General features: G+C 44.4%; 1 protein-coding gene across 1 annotated transcript; it reads left to right on the forward strand.

Annotated features, from left to right (window-relative positions):
* Positions 1-788: 788 nt before the first annotated feature.
* Positions 789-19,076, forward strand: WDR5 (WD repeat domain 5). Its single transcript, XM_034793828.1, has 14 exons — positions 789-908; positions 3,805-3,993; positions 5,506-5,614; positions 7,032-7,105; positions 8,525-8,614; positions 9,098-9,187; positions 10,142-10,225; positions 11,490-11,545; positions 11,754-11,800; positions 13,695-13,770; positions 14,970-15,003; positions 15,489-15,563; positions 16,705-16,792; positions 17,927-19,076. Exons 2-14 carry the CDS (start codon positions 3,913-3,915, stop codon positions 18,025-18,027), a joined length of 1,005 nt encoding a protein of 334 aa, XP_034649719.1. The 5' UTR covers positions 789-908; positions 3,805-3,912; the 3' UTR covers positions 18,028-19,076.
* The last annotated feature ends 1,888 nt before the right edge of the window (positions 19,077-20,964 follow it).

Raw genomic sequence — 20,964 nt, forward strand, 5'->3', positions numbered from 1 at the left:
GGGGGGGGGGGGGGCGTTTTCACACCCCTGAGCGCAGCAAGTTGCAGCGCTGTACAGCGCCAGTGTATCCAAGGCCTTAGATGCCAGAGTGAATTTGTAAGGCTGGGTGCTAAAAGTCACCTTTTCATTTGCAAATGGAGTCACCTTTTCATTTGATCTGGAATCAGTAAGACACAATAACCATGGGATCTGCCCAAAATTTTAAAAAGTGAGTTTTAAAGCAGCGCTGCCGTTTTGGGCCTGGGTTTCCTAATATGAGCCATGTTGACTGTGTGTTCAGTGTGGACATGTTAACAGTCAGAAGTGTGTGTGTGTGTGCACACGCCCCATCCCCGGATCAGAACTCCCCTCCCCTCCCCGCAGAGGCAGCACTTACACCCACGTTGCCCAGTGTAAATGACTACCCGGGTAGTCGGCAGGGAAGAGTCAGGCCTTGAGGGCTCCTGCTTGGGAAGTTTCAGGTTGGGCTTTGGTCTAGCGCCCAGTGACTTCAATGGGAATTGCCCACGTGGGCAGCACGGGTGCCTCTGGGCTGGAGCTGTGCATAGCAGAGCCCAGCTGGGATCGCTGGAGGAAGCCTGGCTGTGCAGCCGTGCGTGGCCTGGGGGCCCCAACCGAGCAGGTTTTCACCAAACCACACCTAGTTTCCCCCCTACCCCCCCGCCAACTATTCACCCAGAAAAGGCTTCTAGCCCTTTAAGGCGTTGCCAGTGCACCCGGCCTGTCTCTGTTTCTGTCCCTTCTGTCTCGCCGTAGCATCCCCAGGAGAGAGCGGCATTGTGCACCCCCCCCGCCCTTAGCGCATGCGCCACCCCACATTCCCCCGCCTGGCGGCTACGGAGCTGCCGCCGCTTCCCCCCTCCCCGGCCCTGCTCCCCGCCGAGGAGGAGGCGGCGCCCCGCCCCCCGGTAAGTGACTGAACGGGGCCAGAGCCCCCCGCCCCCTCCTGGCGGGCACGCGCCAGCCTCCGCCTCGCGGCCCGGGCCCCGCTGTCCCCTCCCCTCCCCGCCCTGCCCCGACCCGACCCGACCGGCACGCGCCGGGCTCTGCCCCCGCCCGGGGACCTGCCCACCTAGCCCGCGTGGGGGTGTGCACTGCCCCCTCCCCCCTCCCTAGCGCCCCTGGGGGGTGCATGGACCTGCCCCCTCCCTAGCTTCCACGGGTGGGGCATGCACCAGTCCCTGGCCCCTCCCTAGCGCCCATGGGGGGTATATGGACCTGCCCCCTCCCTAGCTTCCATGGGTGGGGCATGCACCAGCCTCTGGCCCCTCCCTAGCGCCCATGGAGAGTGCATGGATCTGCCCCCTCCCTAGCTTCCACGTGTAGGGCATGCACCAGTCCCTGGCCCCTCCCTAGCACCCCTGGGGGGTGCATGGATCTGCCCCCTCCCTAGCTTCCACCGGTGTGGGGCATGCACCAGCCCCTGGCACCTCCCTAGCCCCCAGGGTGCTTTGTCCCGCCCCCTCCTGAGAATCCATGTGGCTGCATGGATCTGCCCAGAGTGTATGGACCTGCACCTCCCTAGCTTCCATATGTGTGAGAGCATGTACCAGCCCCTGCTCCCAGGGTACATGGATCTGCCTCCTCCCTAGCAGGCACTCACCAGTCCCTGCTTCCGGGATGCATGGACTTGCTCTGCGTTCCAGGCTGGCACATGCATCAGACCCTGTCCCAGGGATGCATAGGCCTGTCCCTGCGCCTCCTCTCTCTTCCCTCCCCCCTGCCCCCAGCTCCTATGCTAGGTTGGGGCATGCATCAGCCCATGCCCAGAGTGTATGGATCTGCCCTCCTCTCTAGCTCCCATATTCTGTATCTTACTTTGCATTCACAAACCTTTTCCTTCCTTGGTTCACATGCTTTATAGCCTCTATAGGGGGCATGCATTATTCCTTTCTCCCCTCCCCACCTTCTGTGCATTGGTTCTGCGTTGCTTGTGTGGCCCATGTTACTTGCATGCCTCGATCCTGGCCCTTACCATTCATTACATGGAGAACAGGGTGTGTGTCTCATCCTGGGTGCCCAGGCTGCTGTAGGTGACTGGACGTTGGACTAGCACAAGTACGGAAGTAGAGCTTGTACTCTCTCCAACAGGCTGAAGCATTAATGATTTGGGCTGGGTATAAGTCTCTTCATGAGCTCAAGCTGTCTTAAATGGGCGATCTTGATTATCACTACAAAAGTTTTTTCTCCTGCTGACAACAGTTCATCTTAATTAATTAGCCTCTTAGAGTGTGTATGGCAACTCCCACCTTTTCATGTTCTCTGTATGTGTATATATATCTTCTTACTATATGTTCCATTCTGTGCATCCGATGAAGCCCACAAAAGCTTATGCTGAAATAAATGTGTTAGTCTCTAAGGTGCCACAAGTCCTCCAGTTCTCTTTGCGGATACAGACTAACACGACTGCTACTCTCAAATTAGCCATGTTGTCATCAGCCAATTGCCATTCAGGAAACCTGGACTGAATATTGCTGTTTCTACTGTTTGGTGCAGAAAGCTGCCTCTTGTACCAGTGCTGAATGATGAATAATGTTGTTCTCGACAGAGCTACACACTGAAAAGCTGACGTACAGTTTCCAAAGATCGCTTCCAAATTTCCTACCAGTGGCTCATCTCCACCAAAGAGAACCCTAGTGTAGACAAGACACGGGCAATACCATGCTACATAGCCCCCCAGTGATGATATGATGCTTAAATGCTACCAGTCACCTATGCCGTCACTCCAAATACAGCTGCTACCAGCAGAACAGAACTGGTGGTAGCAACAGTGGGGAAATTACACTAATAATTTGTTTCTAAAGACAAAGCCTTACTGTCTGTGTCAGAGGTATTTCCCATTGTCAGGCTGAAATCTGCTTGGGCTGCAGGAGAGGTTACTCCCTCTGCAGTATAAGCCCTGATTGCAGAACATTGGCACAGCGCTTACAGGTTTTGTTTCAGAAGGCGAGTCTGTTGAGACTACTACAAGGCTGGCTCTTAATCAGGTGAAATGTCTTCCAGGTATGGCAGAAACGACTGTGATTTGCTGCTCTGAAATGCAGTTAAGGAGGCAACACTTGGTTGAAATGGGTGAATTGAGAGAGCAGAGGAAGCTAGTAGGATTTTGAGCTCTGGGTGTGCCCGTTGCATTTTTTCGCATGATCCTAGGTTTTGCATCATGTCCGTCATTCAGCCCGAAAGACATCCAGGGCTATTACTTGCATCTGTTCCATGAAATGAAACCCTTGTGTCTCTTATGCTTTTGAACTATTTAATTTTAATGGCATTTCAGGGAATGTGTTGAGAAATAAACTGACCCCACCCTTGCCAGATCCTCACAGCTATACTGTATTCTTAGTGATTGCTGAATATGGTGCAGAGGAACCTGGCAAAGTGTGATAATAGGTCATAACTGAGGTTCTTGAACTTGTATTCTATAGACCACAACTTCTCAGAGCATCACATGGATCACCTCCCTTGCCACGGGTTGACAATTCTGTGGTAACTACAGCAGTTGTTTACATGGAAAAGAGTTCTCAGGAATAGTAATGTGCTTAGCTGTTTAAATGCTGTTTGGCATCTGCGAAAAAGGACAACAAGCACAATGTGGCTAGCAAAAGGCTTTATAGTTTAGCTTATAAGAAGGGGAGTTGAGAGGAGCATTGCATATGGTACAAAGTCATAGGCATGAAACTTTGTGTTTTCACTGGTTATTTGGGGACATGGATTATGGTTAGGACGCACTGTTGTGTTAATTCTCTTTTTTCTAGGTGCTGAAATAATTTCCTTGATGGCTAACAGTGGGGTTTCGTTTTCTCGTAGGTTTGTGTTGTTAGAGCCGTTCTTTTTGGTGTGAAAGGCTCCCTTTTGAAGCAGCACATTCATTCATCGCTTCAAGCACCATACGGCTGACTTGCTAGCTTGAGAACCATGGCAACAGAAGAGAAGAAACCAGATGCAGAATCCACCAAAACACAATCTACTCCTTCCTCCTCAACCAATCAGACCAAGGTGCGTGTAAATCTCAGAATGATATCTCCGCCTGTCAGTACACATGGAAGTTACTTGCATCTGTTACTGGCAAATTTACAGATAGGACTGGGGTATTTTGAGAAACTGAATTTTATGAATTAAAAGAAGAATATGCTAAGTGCTTTGTGGACAAGACTGAGAACAAGGTTCCTGCCATTGCTCTAAAGAGTTTAGTTTTGATGCAGGTGGATAATATAACCTTCAACATGCATAACTGAGGTCCAATATGGCTTCCTGAGTTTTGCTAGTTTGCAAAATTCATTTAAGAGAATATATCTCAAAATGTGTAAATTTTGTTTTATGGTAACACTTCAGAGTATTCATAAATTTGGCATAGTATATTTTGTAACTAATGTACTCACAGTAGTAAGACATTGGTGTGACACTAGTATTAAATCTTTGCTCAGAAATGGGGAGACACTTTCAGGGTTTCTTGAAATAATAACAGGGTTTCCAGTTAGCCAGGAGGGAATTATGAAGTCTGTTAGAAGTTTGGTTTCTTTACTTATTTCTACTGCTAATTATGATTTCCACAATTATTACAATCAGGGTCAGACTGGGAGAATGTTATGGTATCCTACCAAAGCCTTCCCATGACCCCAGAGTAGCTGAATATTTCTGCTGAAAAGCTCACCAGTGAAATAGCCAGTGTTAGTATGTAAAGGTGACTTGCAAAAGGTTAAAAAAAAAATATAAGTCCTTGTATCCTTTTCTGTTTTGTGATATTTAAAAAAAAAAAAAGCCTAAAAGAGTCTTATCAAGAAAATATTTGATTGCTTTCTGCACTAGCAATTCAGCTGTTGTCTACCATTGGACAGCTCTAGGGCGACTGGGAGAACTGGGGAATTTATTATCTCAATAGAGAGAGGAACAGATTGCAAGTGACTTCAAATTTTTCAATGCCTGTGGACATTTGGGAGAAAGGATGCCTTTGTTAAAGACCATTGCCCCATCAGTAAGGGTGTGAGAACTCGCAGCGCCCCTCTGAAACCCCTTGCCCAAAAAGTCCTCCAGCAAAACCAGGGAAGGTTGGATTTGACATTGCTGATATTTAAAGTGAAAAGTTGTGGTTGGTGGGGGAGCTTTTCCGGTCTTCATTTTAAACCATAAAGAAGCAAAAAGGCATAACCCCAATTTTTAAAAATCCTTCACAGGTCACTCCATTGAGATACATGGCTCATTTCACACTTCTCAGACTTCCTGGGCCAACTTCATTCCCGGTAACGCTGACTTGGCTGGAGTTACACCAAGAATGAATTTAACCCATTGTTTGAGCATGTTTCTATGTCGGCTCAGGAAGACAGTACTGGCTCAAGTTTCCTTCATAAGCATAAGGGCTAGGAACTTAAATTTTAAAAAAATAAAGGCTCAAATCTGGATTGCCATCCAAGTGCAGAGCACTGCATAGAGGCTCAATCTGATACCCCAGGTACAACTGAAACACTTGAGTTAAAGCTCCGATCATCTTACTTGTGTGACTCTTTCTTACAGCCGGCACCTGTAAAACCAAACTACGCTTTAAAGTTCACGTTAGCAGGACACACTAAGGCAGTTTCGTCAGTAAAGTTTAGTCCCAATGGAGAGTGGCTGGCCAGTTCCTGTAAGTATTAGTCTTCGTTAATTCCTTCCCATTATCTGAATTGTGCACATGTGAACCCTCCTGTTGGGAGACAGGTAGATGGCTAATCTTAACGCACAGTGATCAAAAGGTGGGGGAATATAACCACATGGCTTGTTTTTTAAAGGGACACTCAAAGCTGGCTGTTTCAAAAGTTTGACCCACTTTAATGTTGGCTTTTATGTCCTGTTGTCCAATATGCTGGGTCTTCCTCTGCCTGGCTTGAAGGGCTTGAGATGCTCAACTTGTGCTACTGAGTCACTCTACAAAAAACAATGCAGAGTTACACACTGATTGTGGATACATGTGAAATTAATCCTTGTGCAGAGGGGGCCCCATGCAGCCCTTTGCATCGCTTAAACTTTGGCTTAAGCCTTTAAATTGGGGCTTGCCTGGCATGAGCGACCAGCTTGCATTCTCTGCATTGAGGTGGGATTCACCCGGAGAGCTCCTAGCTCTCCCTCCCCTCCATTGGCATCGTAATATAATTGCATCTTGAAGAGTCTGCCTGTTCCTTTCTTGTAAGTAGCCAGGGGAAATGTACAAAACTGACACACTTCAGAAGGGAGGAACTTGACAGTTTTTTTGCGTAGAAAGCCCACCGTGATATCTGTTTAACCTTTTCTTTGGTGACCATTGCAACTGCCTGACAACTTCCTTTTGAATCAAGTACCACATACTTGGGCACTGGTTACCCAGAGGGATTGGAGAGGAAAGAGACAGTTTAGAGGAACAGGACTGAAGGTGATGGAGATGGCCTCTAGAAATGGGCAGTGATTCTGGTCTTTTACTTTATTGTGACTGCCTTTATATGGGCAAGTATACTCCATAGAAATTAACTTCTCCCTCTTCATAGTACCTTCTAGAAGTTAATTTCTCCTCCCTCCCCGGACAGTTCTCTAACTTTTAACACCTAGCAAATATCAACCTCTTTCTCTCCTACAGAGCACAAGCTAACATGATAATGGGTAGCGGGTTTGTTTCTCAAGAGGAGTAATGTCAGCCCAATTTGTGGATCAGTTTTTGCTCTCTCTGAGGCAGAAGTGTTTCAGTGTCTCATGTGGCATGGTCACTTTTTTTCTCATTGGCAATAAATGTATTTTTAAAAATGAGAAACCAAAGGTTAGTGCTTGTCAGATACATTACACTGGATTCAATTTTGGAACTGAATGAGTTGAGACCATTTACTTTCAAGGCAGCATGTGTAATCCCAACTCTCGCAGTGAAACTTTGTCATTTCATGTTTACACCCTACTTTATGCACTGAAGTCTGTGCTTGAGGGTAAAAACTGTAACGTGTTTGCAGAAAAGTAGCCAATGTGCTTCTCTCTCCTTAAGGGATTGAGGTAGCTATTTTTAGTGCTGCTTGGTTAGTTATTGGGAATCTTTTCTCTTTTAGCGGCTGACAAACTAATTAAAATTTGGGGAGCATATGATGGCAAGTTTGAAAAAACAATATCTGGTCACAAATTGGTAAGTATTGAACTCTAAAGAATATTCTGCAGTCTAAATAGCCGTCCTTTCAGATCGCAATTGCAATTCAGTATTGCATCTGGGGCTTGCATAATGGGTTAATTTGCTAGCTTTCACCTCCAGAAGCCTTCGTATAGTAGTTTAATTCCTGTGAAAGCAAATTGTTTGGTCTCATCTGGGGGTGGGGTTTATTTGTCCCTATGGCAACCCCCCACCCAACCCTGTATGATGATGATGGCCTGGGCCTGGAATAACGGGGATGTTTTAGGTCAAGATTGAGAGAGATGTGCGGAAACCTGTGGACTGCTGATAAAGCACCTACATGCACAATGTTTAGCCAGTGTGAAAGTCATTCCCTTTGTGAGCACTAACACTACCTGTTTGAACAGCTGGGCTTCCACCTAGGAAAACTACAGGGTATAATGCTCTGCCTACAGGATTTGCTTTAAATTTTTAAATTTTGATCAGAATGGTGCTTTTTTTTTAAAGGGAACATGACATTTCTCATAGCTTTACCCACTGAAATCCAGGAAATAAGATCTAATGTTTGAAAATGAAGAAATGCGTTCCAAAGTACTGAAATCCAGTTTTCAAAAGTGACTTAGATCAGTGCTTCTCAAAGCCGGTCCGCCGCTTGTTCAGGGAAAGCCTCTGGTGGTCTGGGCCGGTTTGTTTACCTGCCGCGTCTGCAGGTTTGGCCGATCGTGGCTCCCACTGGCTGCGGTTCGCCGCTCCAGGCCAATAGGGCCTGCGGGAAGTGGCGCGGGCCGAGGGATGTGCTGGTCGGCTGAACCTGCGGACGCGGCAGGTAAACAGACCGGCCTAGACCGCCAGGGGCTTTCCCTGAACAAGCGGCGGACCGGCTTTGAGAAGCACTGACTTAGATGATACCTATGTCCCGTTCACTTCCATTGAGACTCAGGCTCCTAAATCTCACTGAAAGTCAATAGGACCCAGCTGCCTAAATCACTTTTGAAAACATGACTTAGGCTCCTAAGTCACTTGGGTGTTTTTGAAAATTTTACTCTGGGTCATTTCAGGCAGACAGTAGGGATGAGCCCCTCTTCAGGGAGGGGGAAGGAAATGAATCTAACCCAGCTATGTGTAAGTTGTTATTTCTGAACTTCAAAAAGAGGACCAGGTCCCAGAGTCACTAGAACTGCTGGTTGAACAAACCACTATGCTCTTGCAATGCGAGGCTCAGCAAAGCTAAAGGCTTCCCAGAGTCATTGGCTATCCTGTGGTAAGAGGAAGATGCGTTAAAGTTGCTGTGATCCATTTTTATCCTGACTTTCCAAAGTTAAGGTGACCTTTCTTTTCTCTCTTTCTGGCTTCAAATATGAAACTGTCTATGCTTTGCCTGTTCTGGAGTGAATCAGCAAGCAAAGCTCAGTGTTAAATTGCTTTCCTTTGTTTCAGGGTATCTCTGACGTAGCCTGGTCATCAGATTCCAACCTTCTTGTCTCTGCCTCCGATGACAAAACTCTCAAAATCTGGGATGTGAGCTCGGTAAGGGCGGGGCTTGAGTTCTCTCTCTTCTCCCCAGTCCTCTCTTGGGGCATCTTAAAATGAAGATGACTAACTTGACATGGAACATTTGTCATTAACTTTTCACCAGTGATGCAGCTTGCTTGCCTTCTGTATTGGCAATTAAAATAAGCTAGTTCATTTCACTTTTGTTCCTAAGCCGTTTAACCGCCTGGTTCTCATGCACTATGAGAATGGGACAGGGTTGGGGTTGGAAACACCTTGTTTCTGTTTTGCTTAACTGTTCCTGTTCCATAAAAACATGAGGGATTTTTTTTTTTTATAGAAGCCTAGATTGGGGGGAGGGGGGAGAAATTTAACCTGATGTTGTCCCTTTATCACAGTCTGACTAGTCCTGAATGTAGGTCACCATGGGAACTTTGAAGGTGTGGAAAGTTACTGGTAAATCTACTGTATGTATATTTGACTAATAATATTTTAAATTAAATAAATTAAATTATTCAGGGCAAGTGTTTGAAGACACTGAAGGGACACAGTAACTATGTCTTCTGCTGCAACTTCAACCCCCAATCCAACCTCATTGTTTCAGGCTCGGTAAGTGAACACACTCTCAATGGAGTACAAGTCCCATACACCCTGCAGAGATCTAGACCAGCTGAATTCTACTATGCATAACATGTAATTAAATGAAGTCTTAAAGGGGAGAGTTGGTAGCATCACTACTGTGTTGGCTGTTAAGCCAAGGTCAAAGCCCTCAGCCCAGCTTTAGAAGTTTGGGGCTTCACCCATAGCACCGTAAGTGTTGGCTATAGGTCTAGCTCCAGATGTTCTTCCTGGCTTCACTAAGCAGTCAGCATATCTACATTCACTTCATTGCAAAGCCTTCCTTAGTACTGAGGGCTGCTCTGGCATGAATAGCTCAGGAAATAGAAGTTCCTTGTATCTTTGTAGTTCAGATTCTGCGATTGCCCTTATCTCTTTGAGGGATTATTTGACCATTTCATGCAAACCATGGCATCACTGAAACGTAGCTTCATGACAATTTCAACAGCTTGCTCTGCAGCTAAGAAGCATTATGCACCTGGCTTGTGAAGGGACTGGGAATAGGACTCTCGGGTCCTCCTCTCACATTTCTCCCAGCTCGCTGTCACCTTGAGCAAGTCATTAAACCTGAATTACCTTGTCTGTAAGCTAGGGATAAATACTAGCTTCCTTGCATGAATATTTGAGCTTAAAATTCATAAAACTGCTTGTGATTGGCACAGGAAAGTTCCATGAGGGCCAAGCATTAAGGTTTAGGATTTAACTCCTTTGAAGATCCCCACACTAAGTGAACAGTGCTAAGTGACTAGCAGTGAAGATGAATTCCATTAAAATCTTGGTTGCTCCCAAGCAGAAATAAGTCTAGATGCTTGAGGAATGTAGTCATGCATATTTTTTTTCCCCTCCCTGATGAAACCTGTTAATCCGTTCATGCGGGCTGGGCAGTACGGCCGGGGAGTGAGTGCATTTGAAAATCACTGTGTGACTTTGTCCTCTGATCTTCAGTTTGACGAAAGTGTGAGGATATGGGATGTGAAAACGGGGAAGTGCCTCAAGACGCTGCCTGCGCATTCTGACCCAGTTTCAGCTGTAAGTGCCTTCAGATACATTAACATGCTGACATGTTTGCCTGCATCTAGCAGGGCTTTTTCCCCTTTTGCAAAGAAGGGAGCAGTGTCTCACTGTTACCCTCTATCTTCCCCTTGGTGAAGGACACAGTGTAATGTGATGACTTGTAAGGGTATTAATGAACATGGAGATGCCAGTGACCCATACTTACCACTCGAACCCCAGCATGGATTTCTGCCTCTGGGCATTATAACAGGCGGCATCTGCTATAAAAGCACAGATTGTGGGCTCTACTCCTTTCTGCTCAGTGAAATTCTGAATTTGCTGTACATCTGGGTTACTCCATAACTTTATCATTATTCTAAACTACTTCAGGAGGTAGAACGAGAGAACTTCAAAATAAACTGCATTGAAAATCTCATCCATTTTGTGGATGAAAGTGACTAAAACGTGTGTGTTCAAAAAAAAAAAAAAATCCATTCACGGTAGGGAAAACAGAAGGTGTGCAGCTCTTAACAGAGATGAAATGTTATAAAACGAAAGCAGAGGTGAGCAGAATTCAAAGCTTCAGACATTTTGAGCTGTGGCTGCTCTGGTCACATGGATCTGACATTAAAATGGAGTATAGTCCACAATGCTTACCAGAAATTTGTGTGATCTTACAAACCCCCTCTCCACCACCCTCATGGGTGTGTTTCAATATTTGCTATTTAAAATTCACTTTATTGGGGTTTTGCGGGAAGCTCGTGGGTGACTGAAGAAAATAAATGGACCAGACTGAGGTGTGCGTGTAACTATAATGCACTCTTCTAGTATGGTCTCGCTACTGTTAGCAAAATTCCTCACCACCTTGGAGCAGTGAATCAGTTCGGGTCTTAATGTTTTAAGAGGCCTCTTAAAACAGTCTAGTAATTGTTATGAAAACTTACCAGCTAGTCTCAATCTATTTGCCCGTCCATTACCCTGCTAACTGAATTAACTGCAGCTGTCTGTATGGAGAAAAAAAAAAAAAAATCAGGCGGATGCAAATGAGACATTAGAATTTTGCAAGGCCGACTTACAGTAAATTTCCCAGCGTGCTTTTTTTTAACCTGATATGTCAGAACTTTCTGTGCCCATCATCATGTTGTTGAATTCCTGCCACCCTCCACATGAATCACAGCGTACTAGTTTTGTGATAATTGGGACCCAACGTACTACTTGGGAGATAAATAATTTTCAAATGTGACTTCTTGCTCTTCATAAACACGAATACTGCTGTTTTTCCCCATATATAAAACCACAGGTGCATTTTAATCGTGATGGGTCCCTGATAGTGTCAAGTAGCTATGATGGTCTCTGGTAAGTGGTTATTTCTTCAGTAACATTTATTATGTGCCACAGCCTTCTAGGCGCCTTACATAAAAATAACTTAAAAAAATGTAGATTCTTTTAGTTTTTCACTTCTTATATCATGACTTTGAGGTTAAAATGTAAACTTGTCAGTTGATGATATAATACATTCCATAGCTACAATAGTGACTCATGTCTGTCTCTCTTTTTGTTAAAGTCGAATCTGGGATACGGCATCAGGCCAGTGCTTAAAAACACTGATTGGTAAGCAGGCAAACGTGTGTATGTTGTTCTTGATTCTCTCTGCTGTATTATTGTATAGAATATGAAATACTCAGCGTGACTTTGACTGCACTTAGGTGGTTTTCTTATTGGCTTTGGTTTCTATTTTCCTTCTCCTTACACTGTCCTCTTCATACACACCATCCTTGCAGTTGATTTTAGGGGAAATATCCTCTCTCACATGTGTAGGAAACTTTCTTAGGCTTGGAATATTGCCCAGTGTGTGCTGACAATAAATCTAAGTACCTGTACTACAGGGTTTTCCACTAGTCATTGTAGTATTATGCCTGGCTGTGCATTGGCTTGGAACTGCTGTGGCAAAAGTAAGTCTTATTTCACTTTCAGAAATGATAGCTACATACTCCAATGCAATAAATAGCACATGGCAGTGGGAGAAGACTAAATGTGTTTACAATTTAGGGTTGCAGGTGTTTGAGAACTGGTGTCCTTCTTAAGACAGTGGGCAGCCTGTTGAACAGTGCATGTCGTGCCTCTGATTGCCAGACTCTAGTGTTGACATGAAGTGACATAGGCAAAACTACACCTTCTGGTGTTCACAATGGATATACTTTAGCAGTAGGGTGTGTCTTAGCCCTGGTCTACACTGGGGGGGAAGGGGATCAATCTAAGTTACGCAACTTCAACTATATGAATAATGTAGCTGAAGTCGACGTACTTAAATCGACTTACCATGATGGTTTCACCGCAGTGAGTCGACTGCTGCCACTCCTCCGTCGACTCTACTTGCGCCTCTCGCGGTGGTGGAGTACAGGAGTCTACTGGAGAGTGCTCGGGGGTTAATTTACCATGTCTAGACTAGATGTGATAAATCGATCCCCGCTGGATCGATCGCTGCCTGCCGATGCGGCAGGCAGTGTAGACATACCCTCAGTGTAATGGTTTTATGACTAAGGCCCTAATCTTGGGATGATCTTCAAATAGTTGCAGACAAGACATAGAAAATTGCAGAAATGTAATAATGGACCTTTATTAATAGCAGTAATTTGGAAAAAGCCAGAGTAGACATAAGAATGGCCATACTGGGTCAGACCAAAGGTCCATCTAGCCCAGTATCCTGTCTTCCGACAGTGGCCAATGCCAGGTGCTTCAGAGGGAATGAACAGAACAGGTTATCATCAAGTGATCCATTCCCTGTCACCCATTCCTAGCTTTTGGCAAAAGACCTATTTGTTTAAGAAAAAAAAATATTGGCAGGATATCAACACTCAAGTATTATGTTATGCCTGCTATTTTTTTTTGATAACCAGACATTTTGCTGCAACAATACTACATTCATTATTTTAAAAAAGTGACTGCTACAATATAAAATTCCGTGACTAAAATTCAGAAGACTAAACAAGTGCTGTAGAAATTGAGTCCAATCACTTTAGCCTTTAACATTTTACAGGCATTAAATGTTAGTACAGTACTATTTGCATACTCAAAACGCATGCAAAATTGTGGACAGTGCAAAGTAAGCGAATTAAAAACAAAATTGTGGTGGAAGCTCAATATTGCATGTTCCACAATCTCTCAAATGAAGTAGGGCCTTACTTCTGACTTTTACAGCCACACTGTGGACTCTAGGGAAGGTTGATGCAGGAGTGGGAAGGTTGGGTAATAGATAATTATGGAATAATAAAATGCTAGCAAACCAAATATTCTTCCTTTTGAACTATTTCACATTACCACTTTCCTGTATCTCCCATCAGTTTGCTTGAAGTATAAAATGGTAGCTGAACAAAAATGTAACTAAACTAAACTTGAAGTTGGCTTTTGTAATCGGCGGTAGGTGTGTTTTGTCACAAGAAATTCTTTGTCCGTGAGAGAGAAATTTCACCATATTCTGCATAACACCCTTGTATTTCCAACACAGATGATGATAACCCTCCTGTGTCTTTTGTGAAATTCTCTCCAAATGGCAAATACATACTAGCAGCAACTCTGGACAAGTAGGTATTCAAAAATACATTTAAAGTGCATTCATCAACTTCAAATGTAACCTTTTATATGCTATTGTAATAGTCTTATGATGGGTAAACTCATACCTGCCATCAAACTTCTATAATCCAGTCCTCTGGGAATTATATTGTCAGAACATCAGCAAAGTTCATGCTATTGGCAGTCTTAGCACTGCTGTTGACATACCCCCGTGCACTCTTAGCTTTGCGTCTTTTCAGAGCCTTCATCATGAAGTAGTTCCTTGATCCAACGGTTCTCTTGCTGTAACACCATGAAAGGCTGCGAGTCTCTCTCTCAAAGGCAGCAATGCTAAAATAGCTATGCATACAAAGTAGAAAAGCTATGCAGGGGGATTGGTTCTATTGAGAGTTTTCCGATTGGAATATTTCCAGTGGCACTGTTTAGCAAAGACCAGCCACTCTCCCTTCTCCACCCTTAAGTATTAATTGCTGCTGGTGTAATGAGACCCTCCCATCCCTAAGTCACAGGGTGATGAGCTAGTTATGTATGAATGTCTTCTTATAAAAGACATTACAGGATTGTTCCTTCTCTTTTCATCCGGTGAGTGCAAGGAAACCCAAAATTAAGGCTATTTTGCAAGCTAGAGCAGGGGAGTCAACATTGTTGCCTCATACTTGTGTGTGTGTGTGTGTGTGTGTGTGTGAAAGAGACATATATCTGTCTGAAACCAGTGACTAATTTCACTTAGGCTACCAAATAGAATTTGAACGTTGTCTCTTTTGCCTACTACTGACTGATTTAAAACACAATCCCTGTAACTACCTAGATGCAGGACCGCATGTGGTTCTGCCTTGGTTTTGCTTGGTCCAAAATCTGTATCTTGTAGTATGTGTTAGCTCAAAATGTGGGGGACGAAAGGAACTGAATGACAATTCTCAACTCTATCGGTCACAGACCTCATCATAGCGTCTGTTCACATAGGAAGAGAAAAGGGCTTTATTTTTAAAGACTCGCTCCATATTTTTTTCACAGAGGAGAATACAAATGGCATGTAAATAAAATCCAATTCTTGTTGGGTTAGCTGAAACTCTGCATTCCCAAGCCAGACTAGAATGACTAATGTGGACTCTGGGAAGCTCTAGTATGGAAAAACTTTTATGTACCAAGAAATCATGACCGGTGAAGTAACACAAAGCCTAAAATCCTTGTTCTCCTTTTTGTTCTCTAGCACACTGAAACTTTGGGACTACAGCAAAGGAAAGGTACAGTCACAATCTCTTACTATAAAGTCCTAGCTAGGTTTGTAGCCTGCTTTGGATGGTTTCACATAAGGTTAAGCTTTTTCTCGGTCATCTGTACAATATAATTACTATAAATAATTTGTTACAGCCCTTGTTCTATAGTAGTGGACCAAACGGGATCATTTTAAAAGTTCCTTTACATTTTTAAGATGCCCAGAGACATTGAATTCAATGTTTCTTGAACTGGTAAATTGTTCTTGCCTTGTTTTTCCTGTGGATGGAAGTGACAAATCGGGGTCATTTTCTCTCCCCATCCTCCCCGGGAAGTGATTGGTTAGCATTCTAGGGCAGTGATGCCCTCTGCATCCTTTGGATGAGTTGATGGGGGTGGGAAATGTGCACAGATGTATTTAGTCTGCTCTGCAAAGGGAGTTTGTCCTTGACTGCTAGATATCTCATTGCCAGCTGCACTTACAGTTTTTTCCCTTCTGGCTCTTCCCTTCCAGTGCCTGAAGACGTACACCGGTCACAAGAATGAGAAATACTGCATCTTCGCAAACTTCTCCGTCACGGGTGGAAAGGTTGGGGATTACTGAGCTGCTTTTAGGGATGTGATGCATTTGAGGATTTATTTTTCATCAAAATTAAGGGGATGATGCAAATCTTTCTGGGCCCATAAATAGCTGACTTGCCCTTAGTGCAAAACTGTGTTCGCCCTGGGGGGAGCCCCGTATAACAAGTGCTACAATGAATGTTGCCAACTTCCAAGCAATGAGGAGGGATTGTAATAGAGCAACGGTCCCAAGGTTTCATTGGAAACTTTGCTTGCTGGGAGCTTGGTCGAAAGGGACCATTTGGGGGAAAGTTTTAGCAAACTCCATTCAGCTGTGCCACAAGTGCCCGTGTACGCTCAGTGCTTAGAACTGTGCCAGGTTTAATGTACCCCAGTAATGTAGGGAAAACCTCTGTGGTGAGCAGCCATATGAGTTCATAATACAGCACCCGCCTGTTACAGATTGTGAGTTGCTATGTATGAGTCTTGGTTGAGATGCTGTCTCTAGGACCACAGCATCCCTGTGCAGGAGAAGGAGCTTTCTTGAGGGGCCATTCTGAGATTCTCCCAAGGACTAAGATCCATCTTAAACCACCCCCCCTTCTGCTTCGAGGGCTAAGCCCACTTCTGCAACCAGCCTTTTTGGCCTTTGGCATGGCCTAGTGGAAGGAGCATGGGACCAGGATTCAAGAGACCTGGGTTCTATTTCTGTCTCTGCCACTGGCCTGCTGGGTGATCTTGGACAAGTTATATCCTCCTCTCTCCCCGCCTGGCTCTGTGCCTCCATTTCCTCATCTGTAAAATGGGAATAATGATCCCACCCTCTGTGAAGTGCTTTGAAAACCACGTATGAAAAGCACTGTAGAAGAGCTAGATCATATGATTTAAAACAGAAGAGTATGGATGTGAAAACAAACCCCAAGGCCTACCGAAACAACATACTCTACTGCACACTGTTCTCCTTGCCCCGGGGGGTGAGAGAAAGGGAGAATCAACCACACATGACTGATGTTAGCCACGTTGCTTAATGCACAACTGGAAGGCACTCAAGTGCTATGGTAATGAGGGTGGTATATGAACCTATATAGAGGAAATAGCAATTAAAGTTGGGGTGGCAGGAAAGACTAAAATGGCACTTCAATAACTATTTCCCTCTGCATTTTTTCCAGTGGATTGTGTCTGGTTCAGAGGACAACCTGGTTTATATTTGGAACCTCCAAACAAAAGAGATTGTACAGAAATTACAGGGACACACAGGTGTGAATCTGTTTTTTGTTACACTGATTTTGATTAAGCGTTCCTTAGCTATATAAATAACGAGCACATGGCGTTTAAGGTTAATTTGATGGTGTGAATTGGAAATGTCTATTTTTAGTGTTTGCTTAGAATTTGACAGATGGGATTAGTATAAAGATCGGCCTGAATGGGGCATGATTAGGACACATGGTGTGTTTTCCCTGACACTTGATGGGCATTTTTACAGGAATTATTGTCATATCAGAGACATTGTTTTCCTTGAATTATATGGAAAGAAATTGGCCAAGATTTTCACAAGTGTTGTGTGACATGACTAGTGACTTGGGGAGCCTCACTTTGGGAAACCCTTGGCCATTGGCTCCTCCCAAAGCTGCACTTGTCCAAGGACGAGTTCCAGGTGAGCTTGAGGCATCTTTAGAGACACTGACCCCATCTGCAAAGAGTCTTGAACACTTAGCCCCTGCCCCTACAAACGCTTAAGCACATGCTTTACTTACACGAGTAGTCAGGGGCGTGATCCATGTGAATAGAATTATGTGCGTGCTTAAGTATTTGCATGATCAGTATCTTAGGGCCAAATCCTGCAGATTTATGCACCTACTTAAACCCCTGTGCACTGAGCGTGCCCATTGAAGCAAATAGGACTGTTCGCAATCTGTAAAGGGAAGCGTGTGCGTAAGTCTTTGGAGGATCAGGACTTTCAATTGTGAGTTTGGGGCACTTGTGGCATAATCAACTATCTGCTATTTGCTTTGGTGGGCTTTTCTCTGTCCGCATTTACACCAAGAAACCCTAGGCCTGCGATGTCGTCAGAACGTCGGGTCTGTCTGGTTCTTTCCTACAGCACTGCTGTGAAATAGTTCCCTGAGTTCGGCCTGTTGTAATATCGTATAAACTTTCACCCACTCTCCAGCTATTAAATTCACAATTGGGGTAGGCCCACTAACATTTGTATTCATAAATCCATCATACTCATATGTCAGTATCTGCTGTTGAGAGAGAACCTGGCCATGTCTTACGAGGGGGCAGCTCTGCACATTTGAGCTGAAAATACCTGCTCTGAACCAAAGCAGCTTGGACTGCTATAAATAATGACATCTCTCTCTCTCTCTCTCTCTCTCTCCTTTTATTTAGATGTTGTGATCTCAACAGCTTGTCACCCAACAGAAAATATCATTGCATCAGCGGCACTAGAAAACGACAAAACAATTAAACTGTGGAAGAGTGACTGTTAAACACTTTCAGTATCACTTTAGAGACTGTCAGGAAAATTGTGGTTTTTAAAAAAATAAAAATAAAAAAATCTCCCCCCTCCCGCCCCCATGAGAATAATAATAAAACCCAGGTTGGCAGGAAACCTGAAGAATATTTGAGAAAGCGGTTTCTGTTAGTCTTGACCCAAAGAGAATGTCTTAGCTTGTTGCGAGAGCCGGGCAGTGTGGTGGAAAAAAGAGGCCGTCTCTCTTTTTCGTGCCTGATCACTTGGCAGACAAACGGATCGTCCTAACATCGCATTAGGAGTATCAGCCTTGAATTGGAAGCCCCAGAGATACTGTACTTTGTGGTGAAGGTGTCATTGCTCCTGGGCTGTCTTGTTGCTGCTTAAGGAGGAGCGGTCGGTCTGTTTTGTAACAGTAAGTTAAGTCGTAATACTAGAAATACTTGGATTTTTTTTTAAATGTCTAATTTTTATTTTTTTTAATTTTTTTGCAGACCGGTAGGTTCTAGTCTATCAGAAGTTTCTCTTTATTGTTTTGAATAGGAGTGCTGCATCTTTAAGGATGCCTCATTTTAAACACTCGGCTCAAACTTTGTGACCAAATAAAACCATCCAGTTGCGGAGTTCCCTTTCCTGCCCCAACTTCAGACTCCTGTGGTGAAATACCTACTCTTTCTTCTGTATAGTTGCTGACCTTTCGTTACGTGTGTTTAATAGATGCTGTTATAGAACAAAGTTACAGCTTTTTTTTTTTCTGTTAACCATTAAAATGATTCCTGCTTGTAGTTGTTCTCAGCATATTTTACATTTTTTTTTTCTCTACTGGAAAAAAAGCAACTTCACAAAATATTGTAAAGTTAGTTCAGTGTAGGGGGGAAAAAACAACCACCCCAAACAATTTTGTATCTTGGAAATCCATCGTATCGACCTGTGTTGCTAATAGCATGACTCTGTAACGATTTCAGCGTCGCTATGTCTTTTGCCCTTTTTTGTCACACGAGTGTGGTATTGACACATCCAAGCCAGAACGATATGCCATAATAAAAAGGTGGGATTTTATGTGTACGCTGGTGGTGAGAGTGCACTAATGTGAAGTGTCCGTGTCCCTTCAGCTCACAAGACTTCCTCCAAAACCAACTTTTTTTTTGCAGCCCACTTCTGCTGTAGAAGTTTTACCAGATCACTGACCCCAATATTTTATAAGAGGGGGCTAGAGTCCATTTTGTGGCGGGAAGAGATGATGAGCAGAACTCCAGTCCAGATGCACTTGAAAGAAGCCAGCAGAGACGGTTATGTGGATGGAGTCCTCAGCTTGAGGCAACACATGTAAACTATCACAGGGACTAGAGCGGGGTGGCCAACCTGCGCCTGAGAAGGAGCCAGAATTTACCAATGTACATTGCCAAAGAGCCACAGTAATAGGTCAGCAGCCCCCCATTAGCTCCCCCATGCCTGCCAGCATCCCCACTGATCAGCACCTCCCCCTCCCTCCCCGTGCCTCCCACAGTGTGCAGGAGGCTCTGGGGGGAAGATGGGAGGAGCGAGGGCACAGCAGGCTCAGGGGAGGGGGGGCAGGTTTTGTGGCAGAGCCAGGGGTTGAGCAGTGAGCACCCCCTGGCACATTGGAAAGTTGGTGCCTGTAGCTCCAGCCCCGGAGTCGGTGCCTATAGAAGGAGCTGCATATTCATTTCTAAAGAGCCGCATGCGGCTCCGGAGCCACAGGTTGGCCACCCCTGGCTGGACTAGACTCTTACCTAAGGTGAAAAGAATTCTGGCCATTCTGCTGTCCTATCTATAGGGGAAGCAAAAGTCTCAAATGCTAAATAATCATTGGGTTAAAGGATTACTGCATCTTCCAGCAGGCAAACAGGAGTTTGAGAACTAGCTGGAGATTAGTCTTGACCATTTGCAACAAAAAAGCCTAGTAGCCAAAAATAGGCAAACAACTGCCATAAAACGACTCATCTCAAACCAAACCTTGGTGGGGCAGAAGATGTGAGAATTTTTTTTTTGCCTAGGGTGTTCCTTCTGACTGCACTTTCTGCTCTTGTGGAGGCAAAAGTGCCCAATTCCGGCAGCCCCATTTTTGCATCGAATCTTAAACTTTCAAATAAGTAGTGCAAACTCCTTGTATTTCCCATGAGAAGGGATTTTTCAGTTAGTGAAAGGCAGAGAGTTTTAACCATATTGATGATTGCCTCTGCTACACAACGGTGCGAGAGGGTACAGGGCACTTAGAGATAAGTTGCTTCATTCTGTTTCTGTGTGTGGATGATCTGAAGGGGAGAGGGCTGTGGAAACTGATGTAACACCTTAAGTGTATTAACTTCCCAGTACAAAGTGTGCACCTGCAAAAGTTACTTCAGAATTCAGCTACCCAGGAACTGGCTTTCTGGTAAATAAAGGGAATCCCATGTGTAAGCACGACACTCTTGGGAAAACAGCTGCAGAACAATCTCTTGACCGAGTTGGTTTAGAAGACAGTCGGCTACTAATGGAATTTTCTGAAGAATCAGATTTAGTTTAGGTGTAGAGGTCCTGTCAACTTTTTCATATACTCCTTTTTTATTTAATACGTGGGAGTAGTTTAACAGGCTCTCTCAATAATCCGGTGCTTTAGGTTCTTCACTAACACAGCATGGACCAGTGGAAACAACCTGATGCAGAGTGGGCCCAAATCTGAAACACTTGGTGGTGTTGGCATGTGGCTTACTAGCTTCTCCACTCCTTGTTCAAATTGAAGCTGCAAGCTACATATTTTAATTTGTACCATCTAGTATGATGAGACATTTAAGGGTCAATATTTTTCCTGCATAAATATAGGGTTCAAGTTTGGCTGTTAAGCCAGCCTTACTCCTCCTGTGTTTTTCTCATTGCAGCCACTCGTAGTACCGAAACGAGGGAGCACTGTGTCCCTAGTTAGATTCCCCCCACTTTGGAATTGCTGTATGTA

The sequence above is a fragment of the Trachemys scripta genome, chromosome 17, assembly GCF_013100865.1.
Source record: "Trachemys scripta elegans isolate TJP31775 chromosome 17, CAS_Tse_1.0, whole genome shotgun sequence".
In the NCBI taxonomy this organism is placed as follows: Eukaryota; Metazoa; Chordata; order Testudines; family Emydidae; genus Trachemys; species Trachemys scripta.